General features: G+C 38.6%; 1 protein-coding gene across 1 annotated transcript in view; it reads left to right on the forward strand.

Annotated features, from left to right (window-relative positions):
• The window catches only part of bcas1 (breast carcinoma amplified sequence 1), a 55,610-nt gene that overhangs the window by 21,250 nt on the left and 7,245 nt on the right, over positions 1-27,115 (forward strand). The window contains exons 5-17 of the mRNA XM_031894600.1: positions 2,040-2,201; positions 3,447-3,509; positions 11,333-11,476; positions 13,315-13,350; positions 14,928-15,113; positions 16,958-16,999; positions 18,169-18,360; positions 19,439-19,480; positions 20,089-20,268; positions 21,840-21,881; positions 22,637-22,678; positions 24,655-24,801; positions 26,143-26,208. Of these exons, the coding sequence (XP_031750460.1) occupies positions 2,040-2,201; positions 3,447-3,509; positions 11,333-11,476; positions 13,315-13,350; positions 14,928-15,113; positions 16,958-16,999; positions 18,169-18,360; positions 19,439-19,480; positions 20,089-20,268; positions 21,840-21,881; positions 22,637-22,678; positions 24,655-24,801; positions 26,143-26,208 (1,344 nt within the window). The remainder of the gene's footprint in view (positions 1-2,039; positions 2,202-3,446; positions 3,510-11,332; positions 11,477-13,314; positions 13,351-14,927; positions 15,114-16,957; positions 17,000-18,168; positions 18,361-19,438; positions 19,481-20,088; positions 20,269-21,839; positions 21,882-22,636; positions 22,679-24,654; positions 24,802-26,142; positions 26,209-27,115) is intronic.

Below are 27,115 nucleotides of genomic sequence, written 5' to 3' on the forward strand. Positions count from 1 at the left end.
CCCCAAATCTCCCCCTAACTGGCCTTCAGGCTGGGCCCCCTTAGCTCATAACAAGGTTACAGATATATAGAAACATTGGGGTAACAGTCACCCTGCTATAGTTCCAGGGATACCCAGGGCACAAATAAGCACTCACCCCAAATCTCCCCCTAACTGGCCTTCAGGCTGGGCCCCCTTAGCCCATAACAAGGTTACAGATATATAGAAACATTGGGGTAACAGTCACCCTGCTATAGTTCCAGGGGTACCCAGGGCAGAACGTGCTACTGCTACATTGCTGCAACCAGTAGTGGGAAGTCTATAAACAGTCTGGCAGATACTACTTTCAATAACAAATACAGTTGCACATATATTTACATCTATTACATGTTTTAAGGGGTGGTTCACCTTTAAGTTAACTTTTAGTATGTTATAGAAAGGCCAATTCTAAGCAACTTTTCAATTAGTCATCATTATTTGTTTTTCATAGTTTCTGAATTATTTGTCTCCTAACTCTTTGCAGTTTTCAAATGGGGGTCACTGACCCCTGAGCCAAAAAGCAATAGCTTTGTGAAGCTACAGTTTAATTGTTATTGTTACTTTATATTATTTATATTTCTATTCAAGCCCTCTCCTATTCATTTATAGAGATGTAGCGAACTGTTCGCCGGCGAACTAATTCGCGTGAACATCGGGTGTTCGCGAGTTCGGAAGTTCGCAAACTTTTCGCGTATGTTCGCAATTTGGGTTCGCGTGGCGTTTTTCCGCTGCGTTTTTTCTCACCCTAAAAACGCTGCACAAGCCACACATGGTGTTTTTCAGCAAATCCCGTTTCCATGGTGCTAATAGTGCGAAATAGCAAAAAACGCTGCGTATTTCCGGTAGGTCTGCCAGCTGCCTTTGCGGTTTTACGCAACGCTGTGTCAACAAAGTATTTTTCAGAGAAATTTTTGCCCTTGATCCCCCTCCTGCATGCCCCTGTCCAGGTCGTGGCACCCTTTAAACAGCTTTAAAATCAGTTTTCTGGCCAGAAATGGCTTTTCTAGGTTTTAAAGTTCGCCTTCCCATTGAAGTCTATGGGGTTCGCAAAGTTCGCAAACTTTTTTTTTGAGGTTCGCTACATCCCTATTCATTTATCAGTCTTTTATTTAAACCACACCCTGGTTGCTAAAGTAATTTGAATGCTAGCAACCAACCAAACTGGAGAGCTGCTGAACAAAAACTCAAATTATTAAAAAACTGCAAATAAAAAAAGAATGAAGACCAATTGCTAATTGTCTCAAAATATTACTTTCTACATCATTCTAAAAGTTGACTCAAAGGTGGACAGCCCCCTTAATGAATGTATATTAGAAAGTTGCTTAGAATTAAATCTTTTTTTGGCTTTTGGGTGGAGTTCCCCTTTAAGGCACAGGGGCAATAGGCAATTTCTCTGAGTCTGTAGATTTCTAACAAATCCAGATTCATTCCAAGTGATTTTCTCATCTCTAATGAGCAGTGCTAATTGACACATAGGGGAAATTAAATGGAGCCTTGGCAAGTAAGACCCCAACCATAAAACTGCTAAGCTGTATAAGGGCGGCTTTGGAGTGTTAGGGATCTATATGAGTTCCTTGCACCATGATATTCCAGAGAAAGCACTTGTCAGTGACCAGTGTGCAAAGTTATCAAGAAAATGGGCACTTTGTGCGTGGATAATTAGGCATTGAAAGAACTGACCCAATAACACAGCCACGTGTCCCATCTCACAACTGGAGAGCAGTCCCGAAAGAAAGGGGGGCTTGTTTTGAAGGCTGTGTGATTGCTCCATATCTGTGCATGTCTGTGTGGCCGAGCACAAAATGTTACTCTAACCATTTGCAAACTCTGAATACATTAGCGAGGAGAGAGAAAGGAGAAAAAACAATGACTTGTCAATGCGCGATTGTTCCAGCAGTGTGGGATGAGGAATGAGAGGAATTAGACTGCGAGAGGGAATGAGAAAATCAGAAGTAGTATTCTTGGACGGCTGTGAAGCTAAATAAACAGTATCTGGCTGCTCACTGCTCTTTGCCTTGCAGAACATAGATGACTTCAACCAGGAGGCTGTTAAGGAGTTCAGCTCTGAGCTTGCACCAAACCAGGGGAACAACAACAGTCCGACCACTTTAGAAGCAAGTCTCCCAGCCCCACCACCATCACCACCAGAGGTCCATCCAGTCATGAGCTTCTTTAAAACCTTGGTAAGATTTATAGACCATCTTGCTATGCACATTTCCTTCTCATTGTTAGCTTAAGGAAAGAAGCCGGATCTAATTCTGAGCTGATGTTTATACTTTACGATACAGCTTTATCGTTTTCTAAAACTTCGGCGGAGGCTTTGTGAGAAGCATCTTCGCTTACAAAAGACATTCTGAGTTTAGTGCTGATGATTAGGGACATAGGAATGGGTATTTAGTTACTGATAGACGTATAATAGAAGATCAAACTCATTTCTGTCATGTACAGGTTAAACTGAACTGGGGTTTTTCGTTAAGAAATATACAAATTCTGCACCATATTTATTATGTAAGGGCAATAAAACAAGTGGAGGCTCCACATTTTTTTTTCTCAGACTAGGCATTCAGGTTCAAATAATGGATTTTATTACTTTCAAAACACTGCAAAGAAGTTTGGGTGCACTCATCGATGATGAAATTTATTTTTTTAGGCAATAAATGTTAAATAAGATCATTATGTATAACCCTATCATAGCTAGAAAGTCATAGAAATGATCAAGTTCCACTAAACAACTTGATCACACAGTTTACCACAGGAATCTTTGAATAAAAATATTACAGGTATGGGACCCTTTATCCAGAATGCTCTGGGTATTCCAGATAAGGGATCTTTCTGTAATTTGGATCTCCATACCTTAAGTCTACCAAATAATCAATAAAACTTGAATTAAACCCAATAGGATTGTTTTGCATCCAATAAGGATTATTTATATCTTAGTTGGGATCAAATATAAGGCGCTGTTTTATTATTACAGAGAAAAAGCGAATCCGTTTCAAAAATTTGAATTATTTGATTAAAATGGAGTCTATGGGAGACAGGATTTCTGTAATTAGGAGCTTTCTGGATAACGGGTTTCCAGATAACAGATCCTATACCTGTATATTATATGTTTTATTTATTTTTTTTAATTTATGATATATATTATGTATACTTCTTATAACTGATTATATATTGTATGTATACTTCTTTATAACTGATTATATATTGTATGTATACTTCTTTATAACTGATTATATATTGTATGTATACTTCTTTATAACTGATTATATATTTTATTTATAATCTATATTTTATAATGTATAGGTTTTAGTTATACATTATATTTTACTATGTATTTTATTTATACTTTATATTATTTCATAACAAATGGAATATTTGCAACAAATGTGGCTTTCTACATCATTCATATTTTTGGGGGTTTTCTAAAGGTTTCTCCTAACAAGTCTGTACTGAAATCTGAGGAAGAGTCAAAAAAAGATTCCGACGATAAGGTAGGAACCTGTTTGTTACTAGATAGATAGTATTTTGAAACAAAAATTCCCCCCCACAGAAAATGCAATAAAAATAGTAGTTTTAGCCTGTGCCTAGTAATGGCATAAAATGTGAAATAAAACTGCCCATAATGTATCTTGTATATCAAAGATGGATGTTTTTAACTTTATTATTGCATAGATCTGAAATAGATTTGTAGGAAGGGTTAATACCAACACCATACAGCTTACAATCTTGAAGGGGCGAAGACACACGGAGCTACTAGTAGCAGCTACTTGTCGGGGCTACTAAAACAGACAATATTAATCATTTACTGATAACTGTCTCTACGTGTGTTTTAGCAGAGGCAATTCTCAGTATTGTCTATGGCAGGGTATTTTCTGGCTGTGACAAGTAGCTGCTACTCAGTAGCTCTGTGTGTCTTCGCCCTTAAAGATTGCAAGCTGTATGGTGTTGGTATATAAGGTAGAAGTGCATGGTCTACAAGGAATAGAATGATGGGACATTCCCAGATCTTGAATTTGATAGCACAACATGATTGGTTGGGTTTTAACAGATTAAAAAAAAACAGAAAAAATATTCTCTGTGCACTTGCAGCTCCATTGTTGACATTGCTCAGGAAGTAGTGACAGTGCAGCAGGTTATTTCCTCCCCCCAGCTACTGAGAACCTTTAGATATAATCTGGACACACATATGGGGATGCCTATATAAGCCTACTGTTTGCCCACTGATCACCTTCCACACATATTTTATTTTGGTCTGAGCAATAAACTCTGATTGGGACAGATGGTAATTGCTCAGAACCATTAGATTTGGGTGCCCAATATCTTTGGTGTATGTTCAGTTTGCTTGAAAATAGTTAACCAAGCCAACAATATTGTTTGGCTAAGAAACAATGTCAGACTGCAGTGCCAGGAGCCTACCAGAACACCTTAAACCATGGCACACAATACAAATCAATTTTCCTTATCTTATCACTCTCTTCTGTAAAGAGAGTTTTCTCTTTATATATGATCATCCCTATATCAGTTTTGTTTGTTGAATAGAAATGAAAAAGACCATGGTATACACAGACTGGGGGGTGAAACGCGTCAGGTCTGACGGCCAAGTCCAACCCTGATGGTATATGAATAAAATACCAAATTTTTGGGTGAGCACGAGGGCCCAACAGTTTTCCAAGTAGTCCGTGGGCCAGTCCAATACTGCTAGTAGGTAGGTTTAAGAACCAACGTTTCACATATTAAGAACAGATGAGACAGATGAGACAAGGCTAGTTCAGTAATGGGTAGATGTACAACTATGTATCAGTTTAGAACTTAATATATATATATATATAATAAAATATAATAATAACAACAACAATTCTTCATTGCCATGTACAAAGTACATTGAACAAAGTGATTTAAGGAATAAGGGGGATAATTCTTTCCCTCAAGGCCATCATATATAATTCATAGATATGTAAACTATGGCTGGAATTCCTAAATCTGCTTCCTACTCACAGGGCAGTTTGGGCTAAATAGACTGTGACTGATTAGTAAATCCCTCTCTGTGTGGGGACAGAGGTCCCTGCTCTGGTATCAATGGCCTCTATAGTAGCAGTAGTACATTGTGTGGACTAGTGGTTTAAAGGGGAACATTCACTTCTCAGTTAACGTCTTTGTGGTGTCATTGCAAGACAATCTGCACTATTATTCATTTCTTATACCAGGTTCGTTTTTGAATGAAGTTCTTATTTTGTGGCTCTTCGGTTTGGGTTTTCAACAGCTAGCTGGTTACTACCATTACCGTCCTTAACAACCACAATTTTTATGACATAGAATGAAAAGTAAATGAAACTAAAAGCTTCATAATCGGGCAAATGTCTGATTGGTAGGAATGAGGTTGTCTTCTAAAAATGAATGAACCTTATAATCTTATAGAATGCTATGAAAATAGGAGCTTTGTAGCCCCCTGTGACTTTCTGGGCTAGAAATGACAGGACCTACTAGGGCTGATACAACCAGGTGGCTTTTATAATATGACATAATATTCCTACTGTTTTTAAATGTTGAAGGAAACAACAAAATGTTGAAGGAAACAAGCAATTGCCCAAGAACTGTATTTTATAGTATATTTTTATAGCAGACAAGGCTCCAGTTCCCACAATGCCTTGCATGCTCTGTCATTATGAGACCCGTGAAGAAGAAAAATCATAGAGGCATTGTGGGAACTGGAGCCTTGGCTGGAGATAAGCTGACTACTTCCAATGGCGCACACAGTCAGGACCAGCAGTACAGGGAACAGCAAAGAACATAGAGATACTGCAGGAGCAATTACATTTATATATAATAATTTAAAATGTGTAATCAATGTATAGTAGAAAGTTCAAATATTTTCTGTTTAGCTAATGAATCTGCCTAGGTATATACACTTGTGAAGGCTTAGCAATACTACATCATATGGGAGTAGGATATATATTTATTTCACTGTTCCTCTTCATGTGTCCAATATTCTATGTGTGTATAATTACCTCTGTTTTACAAGCGCAGGCAATAAAGGTTCAGCCAGGGAGTAATATTAGAAGGGTGGTGAATTTTCTTTTATTACAGAAGTGCCTTGATCTGCATATCCTGCAGGCGGATCCCTGTTTGCCTTCCCATGAGCCTGAGCAAGCAGGCCTAGCCCAAAAATTCTATTTGCTTTGGGGTTTCTGCAGAAGCCACAGCACAAGCAGAGAGCCAGAGAGGTGCCAATATGACTATGAATAGAAAATAGAAAATAATTGCAAATTTGCAAAATCATACTTTGAACTACAACTCCCATCATCAAGGCTGCAGGCTGAGTTATACAGGGAACTCTGAGTATCACTCATGTATTATAAGGGATAATGTACCCCCTACTGTAAATGATAAGGATATTAGAAGTCACTGAGGGGTTCTGTGCCCATATAAAGGCACAAGGCTGCAGGCTGAGTTATACAGGGAACTCTGAGTATCACTCATGTATTATAAGGGATAATGTACCCCCTACTGTAAATGATAAGGATATTAGAAGTCACTGAGGGGTTCTGTGCCCATATAAAGGCACAAGGCTGCAGGCTGAGTTATACAGGGAACTCTGAGTATCACTCATGTTTTATAAGGGATAATGCACCCCCTACTGTAAATGATAAGGATATTAGAAGTCACTGAGGGGTTCTGTGACCATATAAAGGCACAAGGCTGCAGGCTGAGTTATACAGGGAACTCTGAGTATCACTCATGTATTATAAGGGATAATGTACCCCCTACTGTAAATGATAAGGATATTAGAAGTCACTGAGGGGTTCTGTGCCCATATAAAGGCACAAGGCTGTAGGCTGGGTTATACAGGGAACTCTGGGTATCACTCATGTATTATAAGGGATAATGTACCCCCTACTGTAAATGATAAGGATATTAGAAGTCACTGAGGGGTTCTGTGCCCATATAAAGGCACAAGGCTGCAGGCTGAGTTATACAGGGAACTCTGAGTATCACTCATGTATTATAAGGGATAATGTACCCCCTACTGTAAATTATATGGTATATAAGGTTCTGTGACCATATGGATACAAAGCCTCAGATCCTGTGCTTTTATTCAGGACCTGAAACTCAGGAGTGAATTCTCCTACTGTACAATTATAAACCATGGGGTACATTATATTAAAAATGCTCCTGTTTAAATTAGCAATGAAACTAAGTAACATCACTGTGCAACATACATAAGGATAAATGTTATAACATATAAATGTGTATCATATATATTTGCTTAAGTGCCTGGTCTGTTTCTATAAAGCAGGGCATGTGTTATAAACAAGCTTTGTTTGCAGAGGCCAACGCCTTTCCTTCGAACAAAGACAATCATAAGTACTGTATGTGACAACGGCTTTGTGAGACCTTTAATTTCAGCCCAAACAGCTCCTTACGAGTGTGTAAATATTTGATATTAGAAGCATCAAGGGCTCCGTCCTTAACTCTTTCCCTCTTGGGGCGCCCCGTTAGTTGATGGGGTACAAAATGGTGATATCTGATCCATTTTCCATCTTACACTGAGGTTATTATGCAGTACATTCTTCACTTCGTAGGACTGGTCAAGTATTCACAATAATAAATGAGGTTTAAAGTGGCAGTGCTGAAAAAAACCGTAGGGTCTAACCCCTGGCAGAATGTTATCTACTGTAAGTTCTATCTACTTTTTCATGTAACTTGTCCGAGGACAACCAAAAAATAAGAAGGTGGTGAAATTAGTTTTTCCCAGCATGCAATGCCATGTAGGTACATTCTTATTCATGTACAATTATTGCTTAGATGCCTGTGAATAGTATACTTTTTGCAAACTGGAATTAAGGCTAGAATGGTCATTATGAACGCAAGTGTCATTTCGGATGTAAATCAGCATGTTTTTTTACACAGAATGCAATTAGTGATGAGGGAATCTGTCCCATTTTGCTTTGCTGAAAAATTAGCAGAACTAAAGAAACAGCGGAAAAATTTGTGAAACGCGACTTTTTTGATGCGCAAAAAAATTGCCAATGGCAAAATGCGGAATTTTGCTGCAAATCCATGCCTGGCAAAAAAATTTAATCATCACAACATGCAATGTTTTTTCCAACAATACCAGCATAATTGCGCGGGAAAGTTGCACGCGTATTTATTACAGGCCAAGCCAATACTACATGACCTGACTAAAATGTCTACCTTTTACTTACCCCATGTCACTCAGTTAACACTAGACCACCACCCCGTACCACTTGGTCCACATACCCAGGGTCGGACTGGGGGGTGCAGGGCCTTCCTCCGGCTGCATCCCCCGCAGGGGCCCCCGCCACACACCCCTAAACCCTTTTCCCCCCCTGCAGGGGCCCCTGTCCCACGTCTTTCCCTGGATGCGTATGTGAAACACATCAGGGGAGGTCATACCACCCCCTGCACCACTCAGGCCCTCCTCCTGATTTCATATAACTCCCCCCTCCAACTGTACCTCAAGATACATACCTGGTCAGCCTAGGGCACAGGGTGAAATCTAGGTGGGCCCCGACAAGCCAGGACTGCTGCCTGCCTGGGATCTAAGGGCCCCTGTAATCATTTTGCTGCGATTGCAATAGGGCCAGAGGTAGACAGGAGATATCCAGTGGGGTGTGTGTGTGGGGGGGGGGGGGTTAGTGACAAGGGTGGACCCTTGAGATGCTGGCCCCATGGGCCTCAGACCCTCCAGTCCAACACTGCTTACTAGCAGTCATGTTAACACTGTAGATAAGGGATCCCCAATCTTTTATAGCTGTGAGCCACGCTCAAATGTAAAAAGAGTTGGGGAGCAACACAAGCATGAAGAATGTTCCTGGGGGTGCCAAATAGGGGCTATGATTGGCTATTCGGTAGTCCCTATGTGAACTGGCAGCCTATGGAAGGCTCTGTTTGGCAGTACATCTGATTTTTATGCAACCAAAATGTGACTCCAAGTCAGGAATTCAAAAATAAGCACCTGCTTTGAGGCCACTGGGAGCAACATCCAAGGGGTGTGGGAGCAACATGTTACTCCTGAGCCACTGGTTGGGGATCACTGCTGTAGATAAAACTGTGGCTGGCATTTAAAAGGTTAAATCTCTTCCTTTTTCTGGAAAGTACAAAGTGCGAAGATCAAAGCCAAGGGCGGATACTGTTCATAATTGTAGGTCGCCCCAATAATACCAGAAAAGGGATGAAAATGCAGGAAGTTCTCCTATAGAAGTCTGTTATAGGCTATCATTTATCAATAATATAATAATATCAATAATCTGATTGTGCTTTAAAAGAAAATACTTGCCTTACACATATTTGTCCTGTAATTCCTCTAGAGCAGCCTTTGCAGTTTCACTTACACATGAGTGGGGGGGGGGGTGATATAAAAATCACTAGCAAAAATATGCAATGCAAACAATTGTTCCTTTGTGCAAAAAGTTTTCATTTGTGAATATTTTACATGTATGCAATCCCAATGACATCACTGATTCAGGCTCCATTCATTGGTCGTCTCAGGGTGTTGGGCAGTTGGAGTTCCTAGTCATTGTTTCTCTGCAACAGAAGTTGGTAGGGAGAGTTTATAGAACTGATATAAATACATTCATTATTGCATTGCCGTAGTACAACTTTATAGCATTGAAACAAGACAGAGTAAGAGTTTCATTAGTTCAGAGACCTGGAGACAATATAATAATAATAATTATTATTATACAGGTATGGGACCAGTTATCCAGAATGCTTGGGACCTTGGGTTTTCCGGATAAGGGGTCTTTCCATAATTCGGATCTCCTACCTTAAGTTTGCTGAAAAAAAAATAATTTAAACAGTAATTAAACCCAATAGGACTGTTCTGCCCCCAATAAGGGGTAATTAGATCTTAGTTGGGATCAAGTACAGGTACTGTTTTATTAGTACAGAGAAAAGGGAATCATTTAACCATGAAATAAACCCAATAGGGCTGTTCTGCCCCCAATAAGGGGTAATTATATCTTAGTTGGGATCAAGTACAAGGTACTGTTTTATTATTACAGAGAAAAGGGAATCATTTAACCATGAAATAAACCCAATAGGGCTGTTCTGCCCCAATAAGGGGTAATTATATTTTAGTTGGGATCAAGTACAGGTACTGTTTTATTATTACAGAGAAAAGGGAATCATTTAACCATTAAATAAACCCAATAGGGCTGTTCTGCCCCAATAAGGGGTAATTATATCTTAGTTGGGATCAAGTACAGGTACTGTTTTATTATTACAGAGAAAAGGGAATCATTTAACCATTAAATAAACCCAATAGGGCTGTTCTGCCCCCAATAAGGGGTAATTATATCTTAGTTGGGATCAAGTACAAGGTACTGTTTTATTATTACAGAGAAAAAGGAAATCATTTTGAAAAATGTGAATTATTTGATTAAAATGGAGTCTATGGGAGATGGCCTTTCCGTTATTCAGAACTTTCTGGTAAATGAGTTTCCGGATAAGGGGTCTGATACCTGTACTGTGAAAAGTGAGAGCCTGAGAATGATAGTAAGGTCTAGCAAGAGATAACCCTCCAGTGAGTGAAAGGACAACTTCCCAATAAGAAACTGTAAGAAATATAATATATATGTATAGTTATTCCTTTGCCACACTTCTGTCTTCTCAAAGGTCCCAGTGGTGGTGTTTGAATTATGGTCACCTTGTCCAACCATTGTCAAAAATATTTATATTATGCTGTTCTAGTTCTAAAATAGGATCTGGATTTTTAAGAAAGAGATAATAGAAACTAAGAAATATTGTTCAGGGAGAGCAAGGTTTATGTTGCAGAGATTGTATCTTTCTGCATTGATACCAGGAATGTGTGTGACCCCCAAATGAGGAGGTGTAAAGGGAGCATCATAGGACTATGTATGGGGAAAAAACACTTGTTTGTTTCTTCAATTAACTTTTTATTCAACTTCAGACTTTTTTCTGGCTTGAAACTCAAATACAGAACATTCACATAGCTATGATACATAAATGGCAATGTTTGGTGGCTCTTTGATCGCCCACAATTTACACAATCCCTGTGTGACTTCATTGTTTGCTGTCATGTAACAGCCTATGAGATGTTTCTCTGTATTAGCAGTTCAAGTCAGGACAACCTTGAGAAAGGGTTAATTCCCTTTGGAGGGATGTGGGGCAAGGGAAAAGTAAATTTGGGTAACTTGTTATCCAAAAAATTGGTTTTTGGGTAATGAGTCCAATATCAGTATATCAAAACAAAATACTTGCTTGGGAATGGAAACAAAATCCACACAAAGTGACCTGTTGCCATTGTGTGTCTTAATATGTGACAAAAAAGAAAAATGGAGGACTACGAAAATCATCATCCAGAAAGGAGAAAGCAAAGAGCCTTCCTCAGCAAACAGCAGAATCAGAAGCAAAGAGCCCAAAGAAGTCTGATAGCCCCAAATCTAGGACATTAAGCAGACTCTTTGGACACAAGGTCTGTAGATTCTATAAGTTCAGTTAGAAACCCTGGTTTGCAACAGATGGGAGCTCAGATAAAGTGTCTCTTCCTGGATTTACATCCAAAGCCCCATCTGTGATACTGGGTTTCTATACTGTTCTTTTAACCCACTGAAAACTTGCACTGAAAACATTAACCATGAAACTACTAAAAATAACAATGCGTTACTCGTACCTAAAGGCTTGGTAGTGTGATAATACATTATAGGGAAGGGACTGTAGGGGATTTATACAAGATGTTGGCGCTCTTTTCCTTTCTCGTTCAGTTATACTGTGTGACATACACAAAGAGTGTAGGACAAGTGAGTGGGGCCCTATAGCAAATAGTATGTATGAAGTGTCTTTGCCTTTACTGACTCTTGTAAAATATGCGAATAGAAAAGATGGATGAGTAGAGAGTGTCAGTACAAAGTCAGTTAAAGTGTATGTTCCTCGGGGGTGGAGTCTTACGGTTAGAAATTCTGAATGAATGATCCTCATAGGTGCATGTTGTGTAATAACTTAAACTCATAATAATTAACAATGTAATTATCTTAATGATAGTATTTAAGCAGCTCATAAAAAACATGTATATGTATAACTGTATATTTCACTGATCAACAAATAAACCTCTTACTGAACCAAGAGGGTCTTCCTGGGACAGAAAATGGACTTTTGTCTTTAAAGTCAAAGGGCATGGCCAGACCAAAATATTCATCTAGATATTTAGATTTAGATAAATATAATTTAACATATAATAATTAAATAGAGATAGATAGAGACAGATCAATACAGTAGATAAATAGATAGATAGATGATAGATAGATAGATAATAAATAGATAGATAGACAGACAGACAGATAGATAGATAGATAGATAGATAGATAGACAGACAGACAGACAGATAGATAGATATAGATCAATACAGTAGATAAATAGATGATAGATAGATAGATGATAGATAGATACCCCCCAAAAAATTAGTTCTTATGTATCATATATAATTATATATGTATCTATAATATATAAATATGATACAGATAGATAGATAGATAGAGATAGATCAATACAGTAGAAAAATAGATAGATATAATAGAGAGATAGATAGATAGATAGATAGATAGATAGATAGATGATTGATAGATAGATAGATAGATAGATGATAGATAGATAGATAGATAGATAGATAGATAGATAGATGATAGATAGATAGATAGATAGATAGATAGATAGATAGATAGATAGATGATAGATAGATAGATAGATAGATAGATAGATAGCTAGATGATAGATAGATAGATAGATAGATGATAGATAGATAGATGATAGATAGATAGATAGATAGATAGATAGATAGATAGATAGATACCCCAAAGAAATTAGTTAGGGAGACAACTAAATACATACAGTAGATAACGATCATATATTTTCTTTTTCCCATTACCCCTCCAGCTTTATTAAGCAACTCAGAGATACATTGAAAACAATTCCACTTGATGCCTTCGTAGAAATTAAAGTGCCTTCCACAGCAGCCAGAAGTTTTTGATTTTAGATATGCCCACAGTGGGGCAGTGCTAGGCTTTGTATAAAGACGTTTATGGCTGTAGACTTTAGTCTAGAAATGAATGTGAAATTGCAAGACCATGTATCATATTCTCAGATCTGTCTGAGCATTCCCACTGGTAAATAACTTTAATTTAACTTTACACATTGTCATTTTTTATGCTAATGTAATAACAAAGCCTTAATTACATTTACAAAGCCAGTTTTCCACTGAGCAGAGGTTGAACTTATCACAAAAGCATTCATTTTGACATTCTTTTATTTTTATTACAGTCCAAAAAGGGAGAAGACCTATCAAGCGGTAACAAGGTAAATATATAGTTTATAGCAATGATCCCCAACCAGTGGCTCGAGAGCTTATTTTTGAATTCCTGGCTTGGAGGCAGGTGTTGATTGCATAAACCCAGTGTAAAGCCAAACAGAGCCTCTATAGGCTGCCAGTCCACATATCAAATAGCCAAGTATAGTTCTTATTTGCACCCCCAGGAACCTTTTTCATGCTTGTGTTGCTCCCCAACACTTTTTCCATTTGAACAGGATTGGACTTGGCTGCCGGGATACTGGGGAAAAAACCCGGTGGGCCCTGGCGGCTCAGACTCGATCCCTCTCACCGCTCCCCTGATGCGTTTCATTTAAGCGCGTTCAGGTGAGGATGTCACGCAGGTGGCGGTAGAGTGGGTGGGCCGTGCTCCCCCCAGTCTGACCCTGCATTTGAATGTGGCCCACAGGAAGTGATGAGAGAATCTGTCCTGTTCTGCTTCGCCAGAAAGATCGCGAAACAGCGAAAATGGCACTTGGCTAAAAAATGGCACGTTCGTCTAATAAATTGTCGCACACCATTTTCGCAGTTTCACTAGTTTGTCACTGTTTCTAATAAATTTTCACGCATGTCATTTTTCTTTTGTGCACATGGCAAATTTTTTTGACCCAGGCACCAATTTTTTGTCGCGCATTGAATTCTTCTGCTGTGAATATTGACACCCATTTTGCAAAAAAATCAAGCAAAGGCGAAATGCGGAAATTTGCTGCAAATCCACGCCTGCTGAGCAATTTCACCCATCACTACTCACTGGTATAAAAGGTTGGGGATCCCTGGTTTATAGGATATGTATATAAACTAGTTAATCTTGTAATCCTTCTAACTGCCTAATGTTTGTAATGAGTAAATAACTTTAACTCTGTATGTAAATCCTCTGTTTATTACAAGATTGTAATGTGCAAGCAAATTGCCGGCCCTTCCTATTCTACTCTAGACTTTATTTTGGAGCAGATAAAAGGTTGAAAAATGAATTGTCTCAACAAGAAATTGCTTTTCTGGTGCAAATCAAGATTTTGGTATTTATCCACTTTTCCTGAGAATTCTCAATGGCATTTTGTCAGCGGCAAAATATGCAAACGGAAAGCCGAGATCCATACAAAACAATGGGTACATCAGCGTGTAAAATCTTTTCTTCATGTACTCAACAAGTTAACAGAATTATCAAGTTTCCATTGAACTCTATGAAAAATGTGTGCAATTCTCAAATAGAATTTCTCATTTGTTTTGACAAAATGAAATTAAGAATATTTGATTAACAAATAATGATGATACAAGTTGATTACCAGTCTGCACCATTTCTCAAGAGCAATATTTAGCAAGAGTGTTGGGAAATGTTAAAATAAATGATTTTAACATTTTGATCAAGCTTCCCCTTAATATAAAACAAAGGGCAGTAGTTGAAAACAGAGTTGTCTCGTACAGAAGAAAAAATAATCATGGAAGGTATTGTTATCCAATGGGGACACTCCAATTGGATGTTTTTTGTTAAAAACCAAGGTGCTGCTAACCAACTTTTTTTTAACCTAATTCACTTCTAATTCCTTCTCTAACCACTAATACGTTCTAGGTTGTGGAGGAACAGCCTGTAGCAGTAACAGTAAATTCAGAGCAACCCTCCCCTGAGCAGATACTAACACAGGACACTAAACCCACTGAACCCAATGTCCAACCGCAGATCACAGCACCGGCTTCCAAAGATGAAGGAAAGGCTGCCAAGGAATCCATTGCAAGACCTCGGCCCTTTTGGAGAAAGGTAAGTTATATCTACGTTGTTGCTGTGAATTCTACGCTCTGAGGTGTTGATGCTCACTGCACACCAGTATTTATTTCAGGCCAATATTTACTTTAGTTCAATTTATTTCCCACCACATTGTATTATTTTAGAGGTGTAGACAAGCACTCCAGCCAAGTAATTTAGCCAGTAAATGTTTAGTACAATTGTAGAACAGAATAATTGATGTATTATCCCAGTTCAGTTTAAAGAAATGTCATTACAAATAACAACTGGGTTTATACATATATAGATATATACCCCTGTACTAGGCACAAGTATGCCCCCACCTCCTAAGTTTGCTCATAGCCTGTACAGAGAGATACCATAAAACTATGGCAGCATAGGGATTCCCCTGTACTAAGCACAATTCAGCAGGAACAGCCCCCTAAGTTTGCCCATAGCCTGTACAGAGAGATACCATAAAACTATGGCAGCATAGGGATTCCCCTGTACTAAGCACAATTCAGCAGGAACAGCCCACTAAATTTGCTCATAGCCTGTACAGGGAGATACCATAAAACTATGGCAGCATAGGGATTCCCCTCTACTAAGCACAATTCAGCAGGAACAGCCCCCTAAGTTTGCCCATAGCCTGTACAGAGAGATACCATAAAACTATGGCAGCATAGGGATTCCCCTGTACTAAGCACAATTCAGCAGGAACAGCCCCCTAAGTTTGCTCATAGCCTGTACAGAGAGATACCATAAAACTATGGCAGCATAGGGATTCCCCTGTACTAAGCACAATTCAGCAGGAACAGCCCCCTAAGTTTGCTCATAGCCTGTACAGAGAGATACCATAAAACTATGGCAGCATAGGGATTCCCCTGTACTAAGCACAATTCAGCAGGAACAGCCCCCTAAGTTTGCTCATAGCCTGTACAGAGAGATACCATAAAACTATGGCAGCATAGGGATTCCCCTGTACTAAGCACAATTCAGCAGGAACAGCCCCCTAAGTTTGCTCATAGCCTGTACAGAGAGATACCATAGGCTGATAGGACAATACCTAGAAATACATTTTAATATTCAAGGTATCTAAAATGATTCATTGTGCAGGTGACTCTTTTAAATGAAGAATGCCAAGTTTTGGATACTTACAATTAGCAATCCGCCATGAGGTCAGTTATTGGTGCTAACGGTATAATATAATTGGTGATGAAGAAGCTCAACAAGTAAAAGGCTTTACAAAGTGTAGCTGAGTAAAAAGATGAAAACTTTATCCTGTGCTTAATTGCACATTGACTTGTACTTTGCTGATATGATTCCTGCTACCAAGCTTGCGTATCTCCCTCACTTGGATTCTCTGGGGGACTTACATGCTTTTCTTGCATGAATTCATCTCTAGAAGATCTTCTTCACATTACCAAACTGAAGCCACATTTTTCTCATAGAAGTTGAATCAACTTTGTCTTCCTTCCTTCCTACTGCCTCTTACTGAGGTCTTCTTCCTATTCTTATATCAAAAAAATGTGCTTTTCTTGGGCTTCTTGGGCTCTGCTTTTGTATTCTCGCACCTTCAAGCAATAAGTTCTTTTCTATGTGCCCTCTTTAAACATGGCAGAAATCGATCAGCGCATCTTTGGCAACTCTCTGATGTCCGTTACAAATGGACATAATCTATCAGCACAGACTTTTAGATGGCTGATACAATGGGAAGCATCCAAGTAAATGACTGGACGGATCAGCATGTAATTGTTCATTTTACAATTGAAGATCAACTGATCAAAAGCTCAAAAAGTAGTAATTTCTGGCAATTTTGTAACCAGAACACATTTTAAAGAAACCACAAACTTGATACTTATATTTATTTTTCTTCATAGTCTTTTAAAGGAGATTCTCCAACTACTAAGCAAGAGGAAAATGTAAGTCTTTTTGCTTCTCACTTAAAAAAAGTTCTCACTTAAGATAAATTCTACCATTTCTGCTGTATGGCAGACGTGACAACTATTTGGTCATTCTTTACTATTGGAAGATATACTGTATAAGGTTATTGTTTTTAGGGGTTAAACCTCAAAACTTCAAGATAATGGTTGTCATAAGCCTTATTAGCCATAAGCCAGGGGTATAGACATTGGGGCTTATGGGGCCCCACTACTTCTTATGGCAGGGATCCCCAACCAGTGGCTACGGGGCAACATGTTGCTCCCAACCCTTTGGATGTTTCTCTCAGTGCCCCCAAACCAGGTAGTTATTTTTGAATTCCTGACTTGGGGGCAAGTTTTGGTTGAATAAAAACAAGATTTCCTACCAAATAAAGCCCCCTGTAAGCTGATAGTATGCATAGAGGCCCCTGATAGCCAATCACAGCCCTTATTTGATACCTCCATGAACTTTTATGGTGCTTGTGTTGCTCTCCAAGTCTTTTTACATTTGACTGTGGCTCACGAGTAAAGGTCCCCATACACGGGCCGATTCTAGCTGCTGATATCGGTCCTTTAGACCGATTCAGCAGCTGATCGGTCCGTGTATGGGCACTACCGATGGGCCTGCCCGACCGATATCTGGCCTGAAATCGGCCATATCTCGATCAGCTTGTTGATGGGGCCCCCGGACCGACTTTGCCTATACCTGCCGTAATAATTAGATCGTTTGGCCCTAGGGCCTGGATTCTCCCGATATCACCCACCCGTAGGTGGGGGATATCGGGAGAAGATCCGCTCGCTTGGCGACATTGCCAAGTGAGCAGATCTTAAGGTGTATGGGCACCTTAAGAAAGGTTGGGGACCCCTTGCTTATGGTATAAGTGATAACAAGCCATTATCCAAGCAAACCATACTTCTTTGCCATGAAAACCCACCTTAGCCCTTTGTTCTACCCACATATCTATCAGGAGCTTAATCAAGAAAGTTGTCTTAAAGAAATATATGGTTTGCACATTGATTCCAGAAGCAAATACAGATATTGTAGGTGCAAGCAGCAGTTTCTTACTTATCTCTGGGCTGAAAATAATTCCTAATGTGTTGCTTAAACTTGACTTGTTCCACTGTGTAACCTTTAATTCTTCCACTAATATCTGATAAATATGTTCCAGGTTGAGGAGGAACAATCAGTGGCGGCTGTAGAAATTAACTCAGTAAATGCTGCTCCTGAGCAGATAGTAATCTCCAATGTTAATGCTGCTGCACCCAACGTACAGACAGAGACCCCCAGCCAGCCCTCAGGCACTGATGGGAAGGCAGAGAAGGAAACCCCTCCAGAAAGACCTAAGCCTTTTTGGAGAAAGGTTGGCATGATTTATTAGGGTTTTTTTAGTTAGGATTATGTAAAACACAGATAGATACAGGGGATATGTTGTTATAGTGATAGCACTTGACTGAAAACAGTGGGGGTCATTTCTTAACACTGGGCAAATTTAACCATGGGTAGTAACCTATGGTAACCAATCAAATTGTTGCATTCATTGTTCTACCTGCATCTAGCTGAGAAAAGCCAATCACTGATTGGTTGCTATAGGTTACTGCCCATTGGCAAATTTGCCCAGTGTTGATAAATGAGCCTCACTGGCTGGCCAATTTAAAAAAACAAAACAAAACAAAAAAACAATATGGAATAAAAGGTCTTTGTCCAATTTTTTGCAAATTCATAAAAAAGAATATACCTAATTAATGATTCTGGTATTCCAGTTCTTCCTTCAGAGGGACATTGATATCCTCTTATCTGATATGTTTCAAGTAGATCCAGCTACTTTCTAAGAACTGCATTGCAATAAATGCATTGGGGACCAGACGGGAAGTTTGCTGTAGCCGTACATATCTCATGGAACTTAGTGTAATAAATGCCTGCTAACCCACAGAGCTCCAACGAGGGTCTCACTGAATTATACCCCCTGTGTGAAGCTAAAAACAGTTGGACTAAGTGGCCAGATTTACACAAGGACAGTATTTCTTTAGCAACCATTTAGTATATAGCTTTAGTCAGTCTATTGCAGGTTGAATAATGAAAAGCAGATCTCTGATTGGTCACCTTGGGCTACCGTACTGGTGCAGATCTCAAAAACAGTTTGTTCATTTCAGTTTTGGTTTCGTTTAGCAAACCATGTGATGCTATGGGTCACTAACACCTTTAGGTTTTCCAGTCTTTCTTTTGGTAAACTCCTTTATATGGACAGGTTTCAACCAAAAGTAGAGCACAGAAATCCTAAATGATATGACCAAGGTTTCCAAATGATTATCTGCCATGATCAGCACCTTAGTTTTCATAGTGGTTGGACTCTATAAAACCTTATACTAGACTCCCATTTCTCAGCAGAATTTATGGTTCAGTTCTAAATCTCACCATATTAATATCAATTTTGTCTTCAGTCTTTTAAAGGAGACCCTGCTGTCACTAAAATCCCGGAAAATGTAAGTTATTCTTAAGAACCGTCTTAAAGATTCATTCCTTCAAAGCATTATATTGCTGAAAAAAGAAGGGAAAATGAATAATTTTTCCATATTATTTCTTTAAAGGAGAAGGAAAGGCTAATAAAGAGTTAATCTAAAACTAAGTAAGCTTTATCAGAAAGGTCTATGTAAATACAGCCATAAGCACTCACAGAAACGCTGCACTGAGTCCTCTGTCAAAAGAAACACAGGAATTCTTTTCTTCTTTTGTGTACACATATTCTTCTGTGTCAGACTTCTGCTCTCAGAAAAATGCATCCGGACATGGCACCAGTTGGCTCAGTTTGCTCCTCTCTCCCCCTCCCTTCTCCTCCTTTCTCCTGTGCTGTGTAGTCTGAGCTACCAGCAGCCAAAGCTGCAGCATAGAGGCTACTTAGACTAAGCTAAAATGGCAGCTGCTATCTTGAACAAACAAAGGGAGCTTCTAGGGTTGTTTACTCAGGTATGGTAAATCTTTCTGCAGAATAAATATAGTGTTGTAGCTTGCAATGTTGTGACTAATCTCTTGGCAATAATGCCTTTTACTATGTTAACGATGGATTTCTGAGAATGATTATAATCTGTTCCAGGTTGAGGCAGTACAGCCTGCAGTAGCTGTAACAGTAAACTCACAGAATGCTGCTCCTCAGCAGCCGCTCACCTTGGAAACTAAGCCCACTGCCCCTATTGTTGAACCAGAGATCCCAAGCGGCAGTGCAAAAGCAGAGAAGGAATCTACTCCACAAAGACCTCTGCCTTTTTGGAGAAAGGTTTGCATTTCTGCAACTGATTCCTTATAGGGAAACTATCATGTCCTGGCAACTTAAGTGCTAATACCAACCTATTATTGTAATTCAGCATCTTTAAATTGTCCATATCTCAGCTTCTTTTGATGTGGCTGGTCCTCAAAGTGAGCAGGTCCTAAGTGGTCCTACCTTGGGGTGTCTGGGAACAGGTAAACCTTTATCAGTTCATGAAGATTAGTAACAATAATTCTATATTAGTATTTCTTTCCCAAGTAACTGTTATTCACCATATAGTTATTCGCCAAACAGTCAAAAACCCTTCAAGATAGACTATTAATATGAATGTTTCGGCAACCTTAGCCTAAAATAAAATGGAAGAAACATATAAATTAACAAAAATGTATTTTGAAACTGGGGTAAATAAAGTGCAGCAAACATGATAGTTACCCATTTAAGGTAAAGTTACCTTACGTTGCCACAATATATGGACGAATCACGCGAATGCTTTGTCTAAACCCTGATTTTCTATGTAACATGAATCAAGCCATACTTTGCTTTGACTTCTCTGATTTGAACTGAAATTTACCACTGGAATGAAATCCAAATGACACTTTGTTGTTGAATTAGGGGCTGATTTACTAATCCACGAATCCGAATCCCGAATGAGAAAAAATCGGATTGGAAACGAACATTTTGCGACTTTTTTGCAATTTTTTCGTTGCCGTCGCAACTTTTTCGTAGCCGTTATGACTTGCGCAAATTGTCGCAACTTTTTCGTAGCCGTTACGACTTGCGCAAATTGTCGCGACTTTTTCGTAGCCGTTACGACTTGCGGGAATTGTCGCGACTTGACATTGAGCGCTAGGAAACGGCAGTCAAACATTTCCGATTTTTTCGCAACGGCTACGAAAAAGTCGCGACAATTCGCGCAAGTCGTAACGGCTTCGAAAAAGTCGCGCCGGCGACAAAAAAAATCACAAAATATCGATCATTACGAAAAAAACGCATTCGGACGCTTTCGATCCATTCGTGGATTAGTAAATCGGCCCCTTAGTATTTGCTGCATCTCAAAATAAAGCACATAAGTGATTTGGTGCGTGTAGCCTCTCCACTCAGCAATTTTTAAAATGCACTGGAATAGGAGGCACAATGGTAAATTAATATGACTTGATATATATAGTATCTAATCTCTTCCTGTCTAATTATTTTTTTTAGATCACAGTAGACTCTCTTGTTTATTCCAGGATTTTTTTTTACATGTGTTTCTCTTACTTCCTTTCTGAAGCCAATTAAATCTTCAAGAAATTCTTTATATTCGTCCATCTTGGGTGCTTCAGGAGGGTGATTTTTGCTTTGGTGGCATCTACTTTATCTTCTTTATCATGTCTGCAGAACTGACCACTCAGGTTGCAGTTGCTTCCATCTACTAAATCCTTCTTTGATTGGATGATGTCAGTGATGTCATTAGGACACTTACATTCCACTGTACGTGGCATCTGTAGGAAGAGTTGAACATCTTTCTGAATGACAATGGATATGGGGCAAATTCTCTACAAATTTGTTGATGCGTCATTAATATTTACCTTGCTTTCCAGTCTTTTAAAGGTGACCCTCAGCCAGTTAAAAATCAAGAAAATGTAAGTTGTTGCTAATGTTTATAATGCTGAACTGACCCGCCAAAAAATGAAAAAATATTGGGATTTAGCAATGTTAAATAAATGTTAAATAAACACTGTAGCAATTCTTTGCGTAAAAAAAAAAAATTTGTGGACAAATTCTAATTTTCGGAAATACATCCAAAAAATTCTAGACTTAGCCCTCATATTACTATTTTTGTTATAATTGTCTTTTTATATATATATATATATATAAGTAATGAGCAAATCTGTCACATTTTGCTGCGCCGCAAAATGTGCAAAATGGTAAAAAATCTGCGAAATTCATTGACGTCAATAGGCGCAACTTTTTTACGTGTGTGACTTTTTGTTACGCAACTTTTCTTCTCATTCCAATCCAATAAAGTCAAATCAATGGGCATTGCTTTCTCACTCTAAATGCATTGAAGTGAATGGGCAGTTTTTTCGCTTTTTTTGGTGATTTTCTTTTTTTTGCTGAAAAATTCGACAATGGCAAACGTGGATTTTTGCAGCAAATCCATGCCTGGTGAGAATGCTCGCTCCTCGCTAATTTTTATCTCTTTATTCCATTATTCCATTCCATTTGGATGACTTTTTTGCTTCTATTCTTATCATCTTCTTGCTTCGGCTTAAATCGTGCATTTCCTTTTTCAGTTCCAGCCTGCTTTTAAAATCATTTTTTCAACAATGGGCATAAATAAACAGTAACTGCGATAACAGCAAATGTGACTTGTACCCAATATTTTATACTTCAGTCTTTAAAAGAAGAGCCAGAGGCAGAACAAGTAACTGAAAGTGTAAGTGATCATAACTTTATGAATATACTTTTTGGTGGGTTACTAGTCATTTTTTATTTCTGGTAAATTTGCACATTCCAGTTTAAGTGAAATGAAAAAAATAAAGTGACTTCACATTATGTTTGGACGAACTTTCAATATTTTGCCGAATCCTGTAAAAACCGTGTTTGGTGCCACCACTTTCATCTCCACTAAGAGTGCAAATATCCATACTTTATGCACAACTGATAGAAATGTAAGAAACCCAGGATTTGGACTGCAAGATCAATATAATATATGGTATATATATATACAGTATATGGTTTCAGCTAAACGAAATCTAAACCCTTTCAAGTCTTGGAACTGTAGAGCTCTGAACACTTACGGCAATATAACCATGTTTAGTTGGTTGTGCTGGTCTATGAATTTATAAATGAGGGCTTGGATTCTCTTCAGAATTTGGAAAATATTACACGGAGGACTAGGATAGCTCTGATAGATTATAAAATGTTAATGTTGTGAGTTCTCACGTCCCAAAGATTTAGCTTTGAGCAATAATGGCGATTTAGCAGTATCGTTCTTCAGGACGGCAACTCAACATTATAAATAGGTGGCGTATAGGTGGTGTATAAGATTCATGCAAACTAGTTAGGCTGGCCTTGTAGCTAAAGTTAAGTCTTTCCATTACAGTCTGTCAGTAGCTGGTCACACCATAGACTAGGATCCTTTGATTCTAGGTCTCAACATTACTGTGGAACTAAGGAAGACTAGTACAAAACTATTTCAGAATAATGGAGATTTCTGTGAGACAGAAACTGCAAGATTACTTTATAATATAAAATATCTCAAAAAGAGCAGAATAGGTACATTTCAAGTATTAGGTTGTTAATGTATCTACTATTTTATGTCACAAATATATCAATTTCTTCCTGTTTTACTGGGTGCAGAAGAAATATGTAATTAGGGAGATTTCTAAAGGCATAAAGGTCCTGATGACTAATGGTATTTAATGAGTACAAGAATGTACTGCTTGGGGAGTTCATTGTTGAGTCACATGGATAAGTCAATAAACTATGGTATAATAACTTGCTTATGGGTTTCTCAGCCAGAAACCTTTTTGAGAGGTCCTTAAGATAATTAAACGTAACATTTATTAGAATGCCTTGGGAGGCACTGTACTGAAAAGCAATGTTAACACCAGACTGATAGAATTGGTATCACCAACATGAAGAGGAGGTAAGGTTTCAGGAGAAATTTGGAATAGATCCTTAGTTTAGAAATTTAGAACTGCATGATAGCTAAGTGGTCCTTTCTTACAATAGTATATGAGTCCTTTACTTTTATCTTTTATTTATAAAGAGCTGAAACACATCAACAGTGCTGTACAGGGATTACACATCATTCATATCAGCCCCTTTGCACCAGAAATTATAATCTCATAAAATACACGAAAATCAAGTTTATTAGGTGCCAATCAGCCTGCCCCAAGAGTGGGAGGAAAGCACAGAAATTGCACACAGATGTGGGTAGAACCTACAATTGGCAGAGCACCTGTGTTAAAACCAAACTCAGGACCCCAGTGCTAACCACTAAAGGTGCCCATACACAGGCCAATTCTAGCTGCCGATATCGGTCCCTTAGCCCGTGTATGGGCACTAACGATGAGCCTGTCCAACCAACATCTGACCTGAAATCAGCCAGATCTCGATCGGGCAGGTTTAAAAATTAGTCCGATCAGGGACCACATTGGCTCATTGATGCGGCCCCTGAACCAATGCCCCTGAACCGACGCCTATACCCATCGTTCTAAACAACTGAATTAGCCCGATATTGCCCACCCGTAGGTGGTAGCCAAGCGAGCGGATCTTAGCGTGTATGGCCACCTTTAGACACCATGCCAGGTTTATTGTTCTAGCTTCTCATTTATACCTATAAAGGCCATTTGCAGTGTTTGGTTTTTGCTTGAAAGGTTTGTTTCTGGCTTTTGAATAATTTAGGCATCAGCAGAGAAAGAAGCCAAAGCAGATGCTGGGGCGCAGGCAGCCACATCCAGTGGCAAAGGGCTAGAATCGCCAGACAAGGGGAAAAAGACTGAAGATGGGAAAAACTCTAAACCAAAGCTGATGATGTTCTTCAAACAACTGGTAAGGATGTAGCAGCACACAGGATTAATCATAAAACAAGCCGGTGAAAACCCACCATATTCCATACTATAAGGTCTAACTAATCAACTAAAATCTATTGCTTGTTCAACCTTTCCCTACTTACTGTGTATCTTTTCGCTCTCATTTTGTCTACTCATCTTTCTTAACATCCTCACCCATCTTTGTTTAACATGAATATGTGCATCACATTTTAATTTATTTACATGTATTAATAAAGGACTATGTAACTTCTGTAGATAATGGTATAATAATTGTTTATGAGTAACTATATGATGTCAAATGATGAACTTATGCATATAAAAGCCAAAAGCTTATAGTCAAGGCAGCTCCTAAGCACAAGAGGTCAATACAAAAAAGGTAAATTGCCATTATCAGAGCACATCCAGCTGGATATTACTGTCATAACATGAGTGATGTCTGCCATAAAACCCTTTGCCAAAAAATCCTTCTATTGTTTTCAGGATGTATAATTGAACAGTATATAAATTCCTATTTTATAGTTATAGAAATAGTTTTTTCCCGTGCCCCCGTTGCCCAGTCCAACACTAAAAATAATAGCTGCGGGCGACAAAATAATAGCCGCGGCTGACAAAATAATAGCTGCACGGCAAAATAATAGCCGCGGGCGACAAAATAATAGCTGCACGACAAAATAATAGCCGCACGACAAAATAATAGCCGTGGGCGACAAAATAATAGCCGTGGGCGACAAAATAATAGCCGCGGGCGACAAAATAATAGCTGCACGACAAAATAATAGCCGTGGGCGACAAAATAATAGCCACGGGTGACAAAATAATAGCTGCACGACAAAATAATAGCCATGGGGGACAAAAGAATAGCCGCGGGCGACAAAAGAATAGTCACAGGCGACAATTTTCTTTGCCGCACAACATTTTCGCCGTTTCGCTGATCTTTTGAAAGATTCGCGAATTTTTCAGCAAAGCAAAACAGAACAGATTCAAGTCATGTGTATGAGAACAAATAAATAAGGACTCATGCCTTTAAACATTACTGACTGATCGTAGGTACAGAAAGGAAGGTACAGTATGAAAAGTCTAATATGTCTATACAGTAATAAACAAACAATCTTTTCTTTATTGCAGTAACCTATAGCAACCAAAATGTGCTTTTTGCAGCAAATTACAGATTCAGTGTTATGATAAATTACTCTGGGAGAAGAAATTAACATAGAAATCCCATAATATTCTGCAATGGATTTTTTTTCTTCCGTTTTAAAAACCAAATTTGAAATTGACCTTAACATGTTTGTTTTAATTGCAAGGCCATGGCTAAAAACTCCCTTGTTTGTTATTTTAGTCAGTGATTGGTGATGGAGGTAATGGCAATTCAGAGGAGGTTAACGAGAAAAGTACTGGCCAGTCAGTAAGTGGAAAGAATTTCCTTATGCAGTTCCTCTGGTGGAGGCTTTCCTGTCTCTGTCTGAATGCAAACATAAAAATGTCATATAAATTGTTTTTTTTTTTTAATATTGAGATTTTATTTAATGTATAGAACTATAATTCTCTTACAAGAGAACTATATCTAAAAACATTGTATTTTTATATTTGATGTATAAAATCTAGAAAAACGTACATTCTTCTGTGCTTCAGAACTACAAATAATGACCCTACCCTGTAAGCTGCCATTAAAGTTCTCTGGTCCAGCTCTCTGATTAAAGGCAAACTACACCCCCAAACAATCTATAAAAATATATTGCATAAACAAGCTCATATGTAAATCCCAGCTTCATATAAATAGGCTCTTTTCATAAAAATATACTTCTAAAGTAGTGTGTGCCACTGGGTAATCCTAAATAGAAAATTGCCATTTTAAAAATTAAGGGCCGCCCCCTGGGATCATGCGATTCACAGTGCACACAAACAAGCCAAGGCACACATACATGCTGGGCCCCATCAGCCAATTAATGGACAGAGTTCAGCCTTTTGCTCCCCCACTACTTCCTGTTACAGTCAGAGCTGCATTATTTCCTGTCAGCTGATCTCTGAGGGAGCACACAGCCCATCACTAAATGGCGGCTCAAGGGAAAGGATGTAAAAGGGCAATATTTACTGATATATATATATATATATATTCCAGTTTGTTGAGATTATTTAATAGGTCATAAATATGATATATATTAATATGATATAAACTGCCTGTTGGTTAAGTATTTATTTTGGGGGAATAGTTTTCCTTTTAGTTAAAGATTCTGTACCACACCCCGCAAAAGTTCTAATCATAATGTTCTAGTCTAGACCACTCCTTGACTCCAGATTTTTTCCCCATTTCA

Source organism: Xenopus tropicalis, chromosome 10 (genome assembly GCF_000004195.4).
Source record: "Xenopus tropicalis strain Nigerian chromosome 10, UCB_Xtro_10.0, whole genome shotgun sequence".
In the NCBI taxonomy this organism is placed as follows: Eukaryota; Metazoa; Chordata; class Amphibia; order Anura; family Pipidae; genus Xenopus; species Xenopus tropicalis.